The sequence below is a fragment of the Mirounga angustirostris genome, unplaced genomic scaffold (genome assembly GCF_029215605.1).
Source record: "Mirounga angustirostris isolate CCGP_5_RB_7025 unplaced genomic scaffold, mMirAng1.0.hap1 SCAF_7, whole genome shotgun sequence".
Lineage (NCBI taxonomy): Eukaryota > Metazoa > Chordata > Mammalia > Carnivora > Phocidae > Mirounga > Mirounga angustirostris.
In genome coordinates this window covers 61998760-62011145 of record NW_026991715.1, presented here as the reverse complement: position 1 = coordinate 62011145, position 12386 = coordinate 61998760, and the positions used below count along the sequence as shown (strand labels likewise).

General features: G+C 43.0%; 1 protein-coding gene across 3 annotated transcripts in view; it reads right to left on the bottom strand.

Moving 5' to 3' along the window:
* Positions 1 to 12386, bottom strand: part of RASGRF2 (Ras protein specific guanine nucleotide releasing factor 2) — a 238355-nt gene that overhangs the window by 164699 nt on the left and 61270 nt on the right. For all 3 annotated transcript variants that reach the window (XM_064596309.1, XM_064596310.1, XM_064596311.1), the window contains exon 2: positions 5185 to 5291. In XM_064596309.1, coding sequence (XP_064452379.1) covers positions 5185 to 5291 — 107 coding nt within the window. The remainder of the gene's footprint in view (positions 1 to 5184; positions 5292 to 12386) is intronic.

The window sequence follows — 12386 nt, the reverse complement described above, 5'->3', positions numbered from 1 at the left end:
TGAGCTGTGGGCTGTGTGCGAGGGAGAACCACCCAAGATTTCTTCAGAAAGCTGGGCGGCACAGCAGCTAGAGGAGGATGGGGGCCGAGGGAGGGATTTTAACGTTTTGTTTCAAGGTGGGAGAGATTCGTGGAGCATCAAAGAATACAGGAAAAAAGCCCAAGAGGGGTTGGTAAGCAGATGGGAAGTATAATAGAGCAAGGGGATAAATGATGGAGCAAGGGAATGCGAGGGAAGAGGCTCAGGGCAGAAATGGGCCTTGAAGCCCCGTCAGGTCTCGGGACGGGGAGAACCCGTGGCGGTGGCGCCCCCCGCAGGCGGTCCGGAGGGACCGCAGACAGACGGAGCTCCCGCCGCAGTGTGAGCAGAAGCAAAAGCCCCGGAGGGGCCGGAAAGAGAACCGACAGGTGAAAGTATTAACAACGGGCTGCAAAGAAAGCGATTCAAGCCCAACTCTTCCCTATAGAAAACAAGTTCTACGATCTCATCAAGTGAAATCTTTCATTGTTCCCAGACATAGTATCCCTTTTCTCTCGTGTTGCGCTTTGCAGGCTCTGAGGAAGAACGTGCTTAAGCCTCTTTCATCATGTCAAATCTGGAGGCAAAGGCCCAACAGAACTTTAGTAAAAAAAAAAAAAAATATATATATATATATATATATCTCAAATGAACAAAATCCACATATTCGGCTTTAAAGTAGTGATAGTCTTACTATAAGAAGAATACAAAATACGGCTTCAGGATTTGCTTTAGGCTATAACGGCCCATTTCTGATTTTTGATTTTCTAGTCCTGTCATTTCCCTGTGATACATGAAGCACTTTCAGCTTTTCTATGTAATCACTTTTTTTCTGATTTGTAGGGGATTTCTCCATGGACAGTCTATAAAGAGCTGGTTTTATGGGGATGACATGATACACAGTGTGGCCTTTATGGTTGGACAGATTGTATACTATACACTTCACTCCAAATTAAGCCTCTATCTAAGTAAAAAGGATGAGGTCTGAACAGAGTTACAGATGGAAACATTAGAAAGCAGGCAAAAGACACAGTAGGACAGTCTCAAACACTGAAAGCATAAGTTCCACGTTCCATGGTGCGCCGTGCCAGGTACAATATTCTCTACGTCTTCAACTTTTCACAAGTCCTCCCCTAACCTCAGCTTTGGTAGAAACCCAAAGCCAGCTTTCCCTCAGGACACACCTTACTTCTCTAGTAGCTTCTGATACTCATTTTCTCATATCTTACACAGCAAGGGCAAGGAGAGCCCTCAGAGGGGCTCCTCACGGCCCCTTCCAGGCAAGCAAACCCAATTCCCCACAGAGGCCCTTCCTGACCAGCGCTCATCATCTCTGCCCCACAATCCCACTTCCATCCATCATTTCTTCTCCCAGGAAGTGACACTCTGTGAGATGTGTTAGATAACCCCTGATCTAATACCACCTGCATCCAGGTGGTCACAAAGTCCTAGAAGGAGTCTACCCTCCACCCCATCTCTGGAATACTTTCCAGTTCTCTTCTATTAACTGTCAGAGACCAGGTCCTTTGGGTCTTACACTTAGACCAGGATGGGAAGAGCTTTGGTACCTCCGCACACTAGACCCTTTTCCAGGCCATAACCACCTTCTAACTGCTGAGGCTTTGCTTGGTCAGTGTTCCACCAAATGAAAAGTGGACAAAAAATGCTGTGGATGTTGTCTTTTCAGCCAATGAGCCCTGAGGACCTACAATTAACTGAGTCAGTGTTTTTGACTGTCCTAATGTCAATGACTAAATCAACCACACTAGACAGATAAGACCAAGAGGACAACAAGAAAAATCAGGTTATTAGGAATGTCCAGAGTTCCATACTCAACTACCAAACCACTATGGAATAAGCATAGAACTTCAATGCCGTTCAAATGCTCTGGCCTTTCCTTATCCAGACAAAAATAAGACTGAGACTGCTAGCAGCTTCCCATGAGCTGGTGCCAATAATAAGTGATGGAATGATATTATAAATGTGCCAGTGTTCTAGAAATGTAATATTGGCCAACTTCAAAAAAACTGTAAAACAAGCTTTCTGGACCCCGTCAGAGCTTCAAAATGAGAATATAATTTCCAAAAAGATTTTTCCTTGGGCCCCATCTAAGGAAGAAAACATGTAACTCAACATCCCGGAAAATGACCAAGAGATCCTCTGAAGGCAAACTGGAGCAAGTAGATTCAGCTCTGAGGTACAAAAGCCAGCAGCAAGAATGTGATTTTCGTGGCGCACAAGGACAGCAAGCCCAAGCCAGTACTGAGAAGACATTCCAGGAAAAGAGCAGAGACCAGGAGAAGGGCTCTGAGCAGTCCCTGTTTCTATGCAGTGTCGGCAGGACACTCAGGAAAGAACTGGTCTCAGGCTAAAATAGTCATCAGTTAACCAACAGCTCAGACTTTTAAAAAGAGGGATTAATAAAACTATAATTATTGAGCATTTTCTATTAAAAAAGCAGTGGCACCAGATTAACACCACCAACTATCCTCTAAAGGTGAAATATTTAGTCAACCAATCAGTTGTGGTAATTAGCCAAATGCCAAGCAAAACTGGCTGACAAACGCTTTCTCTGAATCAGCTTCTTTAACTTTCTGGCTCTGCACATGTATGAACAGTTAGAATGAGTTTCACAGATCCAAGTTTACACCAAACACTCAACTTAAACTTAAATGAAAAAGTTGTTATCTTCCCTGATTTGTAAAACAAAAAGATTTAAGAAGCATCTCAATGCAAAAAGTCAAATATAAGAACTCAAGTATAAAGCAGTCCGATTAAAAAGAACTCATCAAAGAACCCAGTCCTGGGCCTTAAATCAAAGGAAAAGCAAATCTAATGGACCAGAAAGTCAGGACATTAAAAAAATCAATTATTAGCTAAATCTTCAAATCCACAAGAGAATTTTATCATTTGTTCACCTAAACCACTAAAGTGGTTTCTAAAGTCTGTCTCCTGACAAGACCACAAGTGCCCTAATCCATCATATGTCAATCAACACCAAATACTGACCCACACCCACATATATGACAAAGTTCTCATGATACAGAAAGGAAAAAAAAAAAAAACCTTACTTAAAATCTAACCGTTTTTGAAGTAATTCATACTCTGTATTTGGTCCACCCCAGTATTCGCTTGGCAACTACAAAGGTAAGGTATTTAGGTTACTAATAGTATCTCACTTTTCTGGAATGAAAAAAGGTGGGGGGGAGGGGAGGAATACACATGTTTTAGGTTATTTACTTCATTTTAATTCCCAGGTAGGAAGGAATTACACAGAGATTGTCTAGAAAGAACCCAAGAGTTCTACCTTGCCAACTTGATACTTCTTTCACCTCTCAAGACCTGACCTTCTTTCTATAGCAAGTCATTGTACATTACAGTAAAGTCTGGAGCAAAAGCCTCAGACAGAAACAATGAGAGAAAAGACAGCTGAATGGTGTGCCAGGATCATGGTGTGGACAAGCTGCCCCCAGGGCCCACTTGGAGAGCAGCATTTGGTCGCCAACCCTGTGCATCTCAAAGAAATATTTTGAAGAGGAGGAAAGAAAAGGAACTGAAATATTTTGCAAATAACATCTACTCTCAACCCTGACCTTACATTAATCTATTTGCATCTTTGAATAGAGGAAAAGAAAAGAAATAGAAAAGGGGGGCGGGAAGAAGAGAAAAAGACAAGAATGAAGACAGTACAACCCAAAACACTGGTTAAAGGCTCTGGAGTCAGATTGATCTGGGTGTGAAGCCCAGCTCTGCAGCTTAACGACTTCATGTTAGATGTTGGCCAATCTGCTTAATAATCATGAGCCTTTGTTTTCTCATCTGTAAAGTGGGTAGTTGTGAGGAATAAACAAAGCATGTAAAGCACTTAGCATGGTGCCTGACACAGAGGAGGTAGGTGGTCAATATAAAGTAGTTGAAGAAAAAAAGAGGGGTGGGGAGGGGAGGAGAGGGATGAGACTTTCAGAGAAAAAAATCTCAAGGGTTCAAGAAGAGTCTAAACTCAGAACAAATGTCCCAACCTCTTTACAGTCAATCTGAAAATATTTCTTGGTCACCTACTACATAATTAGCACTGTGCTTTGTTCAGAAATGAAATATCCTCCTCCTCACTCTTGAGGTGCATGCAATCCAGCTCAAGAAACAGAAATCACACGTGAAATATGTAAAAAAAATAAAAACAAAAATAAACCCCTAAGTTGCCCTAAACTGTTAAATATTCTACGTGTAGTAATGCAACTGCTTCAGTGATTTGGAGAAGGGGCCTGTGAGGGTTACTTGTGGGGGATGGTTTCAGGGACAGGGGCAGTACAGGCATGAACGGGCACTTAGGTGAAGCAGGGGGCGTGTCAGGTGAAGAAAAAGAAGATGCGCCCCAGCTGGAGTTTTGCCATTGAAGCAGCGGGGAGATGAGCAGGGACTTAAAGAGTGACCAGAGACTGGACGAGGGAGGGGACAGCCAGGAAAGCAGTGAGTATGGGAGCTATTTGAAGCAAAAATGGGCTGGACTTCAGAAATGAATATGAAAAATAAAAAAGAGGGATCTGCCTGACTCTCTTTCAGATTTCTTGTTTTTGTTTGAGGCCAAGTGCCTTCTTTCTACCTTCTGGTATATCTTAGGAGGAAATAAAATCATACTCTTTTATCTCCCTAGATAGAGTCAGCATCACCCTTCTTGATAACCAGGCTGCCCAGGGCAGGGTTTACAAATGTGGGCTCGGCTGGGTCCGTAACCCAGCTCTGCCACTTACCAGCTGTGCGACCTCAGACTAGCAAACCAACCTTCCCGGCTTCATTTTCCTTCTCTATAAAAGGGGGTAATTATAATACCCACTCTCACTCAGACTGTCGAGAGGATAAGCAAATCAATACATTTAATAAATGCCTTAATTGAGAAGCGCTTAGAAGAGTACCTGGCACATAGGAACAATCGACAAAAGTGACCTATTGTTATTATTATTGTTGTTGTTATACATATTACTTTTCATCTTTAGCTAGAACATAGCCATAGAAAGCTCAAAGAATCATCTCACACATCACTAAAGACGGGGTACCAAGGGGAAACCCATCTTGGAATTGCAAGTTCTCCCAAAACTACAGCCAACAGTGAAAACCCCAATGCGAGAGACCTAGCCAATCCAGTGTCACACAGAGGATTTGAGCCCATACCTGGCTTGGTGAATGGCCTCCATCCACTCTTTACCATCCTGCTCCTCTTCACAGCGCAGCTCCAGAGGTTTCTGACCTTCATGGCCAAAAAGAACAGTAAAGTAATACTAGAGAGAAAAACAAACAAACAAAGTTTAGTTTTATTTTTCAAGCATGACCGCATAGTATAGTATTTCCCTACAAAGGGTATATGTTTAAAAAATGAATCAGCACTATATAAATCATATTTCAAAATGTAGTATCACTCCCATTCCACTTGGCAATGACTTTGCACCTAGAAGATACAATAGGTTTCATCTTAACACCCTTCTGTAAGAGTCAGCCCACAACACCTCAGTAGATACAGAAAAGATATTCGATTAAGACTCTACACACATGATTAAAATTCCTTACTGAAATTTCTAAACCTAATAAAGGATATCTAAAAAAATTTACTATATTTTACCCATTGGTGTATTATTACAAGCAACCCTTCTGGGGCGCCTGGGTGGCTCAGTCATTAAGTGTCTGCCTTTGGCTCAGGTCATGATCCCAGGGTCCTGAGATCAAGTCCCACATCGGGCTCCCTGCTCAAAGTCCGCTTCTTCCTCTGCCCCTCCCCCCTGCTTGTGTGTGTGTGTTCTCTCTCTCTCTCAAATAAATAATTTTATATAAAAAAAAAAAAACAAGCAACCCTTCTAAAATCAAAAATAAGAAAAAGATGGTAGTTATTGACACTTCTATTTACTAATTCTGCCTGGAGGGCAATATAGAAAAATAAAGGAAAAAAGGCACAAGAAATGGAAAGCAAGGGAAAAAAATCATTTTCACAGCTGATGTAATTGTCTATATTAAAAGCTCATTGAAAAACTATTAGAATAAGAACACTGAACAAAATAGTCAAGTATAAAATCAATACACAAAAATTTATTGCCCTTTGGTATAATACCGACAAACACAAAGCTTAATTTTGAAAACACAGCATTTGCAATAACAAATACGAGTAACTGAAGACTAAGTCTAAGAAAATGTGTTTATCACCTCTAAGAAGTAAATTAATCTATAATTTCAATGTCTTCCAATAAAAATATCGGGAGTTTTTATTTTTGGTAGAATGTGACAAACTGAATCTGAAATCTGTGCCAGGGGAGAAGCGTTCACTTTAAACCAGTCTATTTGAGGCCAGACATATTAATTACCAAACTGAGACTGTCTGGAAAGAAAATGTGACTGGAGAGCTTTTTATTATACGAAAATGATCAGAAAATACACTGGACCTGCCCAGGACGTCTTCCTGGGGCATAAAAAGAACCAGGCCACAGAGCTGCTCTAAGGGAGAGCCAAAGCCAAACACAGAGCTCCTTCTGTCATCCCACCTTCCCACCCACCCCCATCCCCAAGCTTTTGTTTATTCAATGTGACAGTTATGTACTCATTTTCTTCAAACGAATTAAAAACCTTCAGGACAATAATCCTAGAGATAAGAATTTCCAGCATAAGGGAAAAGAGAGAGAGAGAGAGAGAAAGCAAGAAACAGTCTCTTAATTACAGTGAACAAGCTGATGGTGACCAGAGGGGAGGTGGGTGGGAGGATGGGGGAAATAGAGGATGGGGATGAAGGAGGGCACTTGCTGTGATGAGCACAGGGTGATGTATGGAAGTGTTGAATCACTCTATTGTACACCTGAAACGAATATAACACTGTATGTTAACTAACTGGAATTAAAATAAAAACTTAAGAAAAAAAAGAATTTTCAGCACAATATCACCCAAAAGAAGAAAACTGGCTAAGAGACTTCTCGGGTTACCTGTACGTAAATCACCAGTCCAGTGAGGACTCTGAGTCATGCCTGCGCAGTAATCCACCACACTTCCCACGGACTGTGCTAAGCCCCGTAAATGGCAAGCTGTCTTTAGTTCTTAAACCTCTTGTCCAGCCAGAGGACTAAATGCTAGGAGCCAGGGGGGAAATAACCTGATGAAAAGGCCACAGAGAGTGAGAAGAATTGAGTTTAGCACTGTATTCAATAAAGCTCCATTTAAATTTGAGAGGAAAAAATCGAAACTCGGTAATATAACAAATCAGTGTCTTAAAGGTCAGTCCTTTAAGTGATGGCATTTCAGTAACTGCTGGCTACTGTCCAAGCTCAGCTGTCCAGACCAGGGAGAGGAAACGCTTAACGAACTGGCCCAATCTATTGAAAGACTGCAACCAGCATCTCGACAGCAACTGCTACTCTGAAACCCAATTAAAAGCCACCTTTCAAAGACAGCAAGGCAATTATATTAGCAGAGGACATCCAAAGGTTAGACCATGTGTCAGGCATAATGATGATGGTTTTGAGAAGTACATGTTACATTTCTAGGAGTTCACTTAACAAATTCAGCTCAACTACAAAAAATTAAACAGTGCCTCTGCATGTACCTGCAAATTATTCATTTTTAACCACTCATCAAAGTTTTCTTTGTGTAGAATATTCTGGCCTCATTCTGATATGAACTTGGTATACCATGGATCTATGTGTCAGGCCTGGCAGTTTAAAGGTCCCCTTGGGGATCAGAAGTAGCAGCAGATACCCTTGACAATACCCTGTGACCTCAGAGCTGTCTCGTGCAGGAACCTGGAGGAGAGGTTCCAAAGTACTGGGTCACTGTGAAAGGCAAGGAAGAATTGAAACAGTGATGACCTTGTTCATGTTTTTAAATTTAGCATCTACAATGACAGTGAGTTTCTCTTCCTTTTCTTCTTAGATATTCTCACCTGTTTCCCAAACCCATTTCTCCAGGCAGATTCTCTCCCAGGTGCCAGCCCCATATTTCTCCTATTAGACAGCATTTCAGTCAGATCCAAAACTGAATTCATTGCCCTCCCTCTCTTCTTCCCATCCCCCAAACCTCCTCCTCCTCCCCTCTGCCCTCACAACTATTCCTTCTCCTCTTGTGTTTTCTCTGTCAAGTGAATCTTTATTCAATGGTTGCCCCAACTAGGAACCACAAAGTCATCTTCAACTTCTCCGTCTCATCACTCCCACATTTGGTTTCACTAAGGCTCGCTCGTAGGACTCTCTTCTGGCTTTTATTATCCCTCACTTAGACTTCTGTAGCAGCTCTACCATCAGGTGACAAATACGACAGCTTTGAAATTCATTTGAAATTCCTTTATCTAAAGCTGACCTCCCTCCTTCCTTGTATCCTGGCCACTATGACAGCCCAAAGTGGAAGGTTAAAGGCACTTCCCGAAGGAAGACAGAATGACCCAGAGAAGTCCCGATGAGGTGGGGACACAAGGAGAAGTGTGGAGAGAAGAAGTGGTCAAGGTAAATAGAGAAATCGGGAGACGAGACACACATGGTACAGCTTCTCCCCACTCGGCTAAAATCCCAGAAGAGGGCGAGGATTTAAAAGAGTTGATAACAAAAACCAAAGGCCAAGGAGTTTCTGTATCACTTTCCCTTTAGGGATCTAGAGGATGCGACTTCACAGAACGTCTTCATACCCCGCCCCCCACTCTCAAGACAAAATGGGGTGGTGACTGCATATAGGTGGTGACCATACCCCATAAATCAGCAAATCTGGTGTCACAGCAGTTGCGTGTTTAAAAAAAAAGGGGGGGGGGGCGCCTGGGTGGCTCAGTTGGTTAAGCGACTGCCTTCGGCTCAGGTCATGATCCTGGAGTCCCGGGATCGAGTCCCGCATCGGGCTCCCTGCTCGGCAGGGAGTCTGCTTCTCCCTCTGACCCTCCCCCATCTCATGCTCTCTCTCTCTCATTCTTTCTCTCAAATAAATAAATAAAATCTTTAAGAAAGGAAAAAAAAAAAAAAAGGCCCAAGTTTTGAGGTTTGCTGTCCAAAGCCTGACTAGCTTCTAAGCAGTGTGGACATTCCCAAGGACACTGTGGAGGACCACGGAGGGAAGGGCATTATCAAAACTTCCTGTGGGATAAGGTAAGGGGTATAAAGGCCGAGCAAGAGCCACGGTGGGACCACGTAGGCAATACGGACAACCAGACCCTGACTGACCTGGGAGAAAACGGACTGCAAGTTAGAGCAGCCATGAACTTCAGCAACGGCTGCCAACAGGTGGCCCAGGCAGAGCTGGAACACCTCCAGACCACAGTCGGCATCAGCAAGGGCTGCCCCGACCTGTGACTCACACACACACACACACACACACACACACACGCCCTCAAGGCCATGTGAGACTCCCATTTACTGAGACGCCGTCTCAGTGGGGTGCAGAGAGAAAAACGAATTACCAAAAGAGATTTTGCACATTACTGGAGCAGACTGAGTTTCCTACTCTCAACGAAATGTAGCTTCTTTTTTCTCCACTTATTAAGTGGAGAGGCGGTCTTAAGGAGAAGGTCGGGTCAAATTTAGAAAAATATTTTCTTTGCACATCTAAGTGTAGTGAAGATCAATCTGCGACCCCAATTCCAGTCTTATCCAACTCCCTCCATCCAAAACATGGTGGCCAGAATCTTTCCAAAAGATAAATCAAGCTTCCCGTGTCTGCTTACAAACCCTTACTGGTGTTCTCAAACACTAAGAGCCAATCTTCTGCAGGCTGAAAATGCCCTTCACTAATCGGTTCCATTCTTCATCTTTCACCTTGCTTCTGTCTGTTTCCTTCACAGCATGCCACACCCCGGCCACACCGAGGGATCACTCCCACCAGAAGACAAGCTCTTTCCTCAGCCTCACCTTACTGACAGAATTTCGGGTGTGAATCCTGACTCCCCAAGTGGTAATTCAAGAACTTGGGCAAGTCACACAACTCTCCTGAGCCTGAGTTTCCTCGGCAGACAATGGCGTAGACCTGACAGGATCAAATGGCACACAGTAGGCGCTTCACAAGTGTTCATTCCTCTCTCTCAGTGTATCCTTGTCTTGACGCACCTCGTTTCTTCTTTCCTCCCCAGCCTCTTCTCCACCTACAGGTTCTTACCAAACTTTCATGACTCATGTCACTGAAATGTCAGTCCTCTAAGAATCCTTCCCCGGTATCTTCTGGCAAGAAGGAGTCACTCTGTCCTCTGGGTTTCAGTAACACCGTGTACCCTCTCACATCACCTTAGAGTTGTCCTCCTGTGTGTCTCTCTTTCCTGACGTCCTGGCCCTTTTGTACCCTTGATCCTAGCACTGTGCTAGGCACGCACAAAGCCCCCAGTACTGTTTGATAAACGAATAATCATCAGTAAAGAAACATGAGGTCTAATTAAACTAACAAATTTGTTTCAAACAGCCACAGGTGATGATAAATTTCATGACTTTATAATCATATCCAGGTGGCCATCCAGAGAAGGGATTTAAAAAGACTGCTTAAACTACCAATATATCTTTTTATCCTAAGTATGGAAAGTCAGAACACCATGAGGATCTCACAAACACCCAGGAGAGCAGTAAGAACAGATACCATAGGTTGGCAGATTCACCAAAGAGTCTTACCTCTTACCTACAATGACCATAAAAATGCCAGAAAGAACATAATGAACAGACCTAGCACATTTAAATGTTCGGGGTCTTTTTGGTATCTATTGTAGCTTTGTATGAATTTTCATTTTTCTGGTTGTTATTATAATGGGTTTGCTGCTGTTTATGTTATGTGTTTTTGCAGTGAGTACAAATGTAACCCAATATGAAAACACAAGCTCCCTTAAAACTCTCGTCCTTAACCTCCTGCAAGTTAGAAACAAATTTATAGCTAACAGTGGCAATTGCTGAGGAATAGGACTACAGGACCAGTTCCACTTTCTACATTTCTATACTGTTCAAATCACAATAAACACATACAGCTATATAGCCAAAAAAAAAATATGTTCATTCCATTTTTAAATTGTTGGAGTCACTTACAACAGACACATTCAGCTATATAATCAACAATAAAGACACCTATTTTAAAAACTATGTTCACATCTTTAAAATAGAAGCTATATATCTAGAAAAAGTAAATTACATTGGTCAAATCAGTGATGTTCAAGGCAGATTAAAAACTACCGTGGTTTTTTAAAAAGTATACAGCAGAAAAATGACTTCTTTTTAAAAATGCTGTTGCATGCCTATTATTATTTGGATGGTACGGCAGGATTTTAAATTACTACATATGTTCTTGAAATTTTTCACTTTTAGATTAAGAGAACCAACACCAACCCTCTGTCTTCAGCCACTGGAGTCAGAAAATCCTCCTGGTATCCCTTTCCCATTGCCCCTGCCAAGGAGGAGGGATAGGAGATGCCCCGCAAGAACCCACGGTGGTCTTCTCCTCCGGGCCTCCCAGTAGCATGACCCTGCAAGTCAGACACAGGATGGATAAAGGAATGGGTGCCTTCCAAATTGTCCCTGGATGGGTGACTTACACCCATGGAACTAGGGATCCTGATGGCCAGCAGCCTGGGGGGCAGTGCCTCTGGGATCACAGCAAGGATCTAACACGGGATGGAGCTCTCCATCCTCACCAGGCCTTGGGGTCTGGCCTCTGAGTCCCTGGGAATGTGAACAATACTATTCGGTGGCCCTTTGCAGCACAGAGTGTATTTCTCCCCATTACCCTCATGGGTTGCTATGGCCACCCAGTCAAAGGGGAGACTCCAAGTGCTTCAGGATGTAGAGAGAAAGCTGTGTACAGCAGTCTAGGTCCATTTCCATAGTGATAATAAAGTATGCAGTCCTGTTATTCTTCCTGTGATTCATTACCTCCTGCTCTTTCTCGTTCTTTCTGTAACTGCTTGTAGAGTGGAAATGAAATACATCCGAAACACTTGCTATACTGATGCAATTGAGCTTTATGTGCTCTGTATACTCCCTTTGACTCTAAGGAGCTCAACTTCACCCAACCTGACAATGAGCTATCTCTAACATGCACAGGAACTCCAAATAATGTTTTCCTAGCATGTGACTGGCCCCTTGAAGAGAAAAGTAGCCCATCCCCGAGCCCTAGAGGCACAGACAGATCCTTCTAAATCTGCCACATTGCCATGGCCCTAGCATGAGAATGACAGAAGACAGATGGAAAATAACAGTTAGGTGGACATAAAAAAGGGGGAAATACTTCATGTTTCTTGATACCATTCTCCTCCTCAAATTGTCACTCCCTGGTATTCCTGTCATTGAGATGTCACTTGTAAGGTACCTCTCCGCCCACAGCATCTGCTCACCATTGTGCCAGCCGGTGGGGCACTAACTGAAGAGAAGTCTAAAGCTTTATGCCCTTAACCCAGCTCCAGT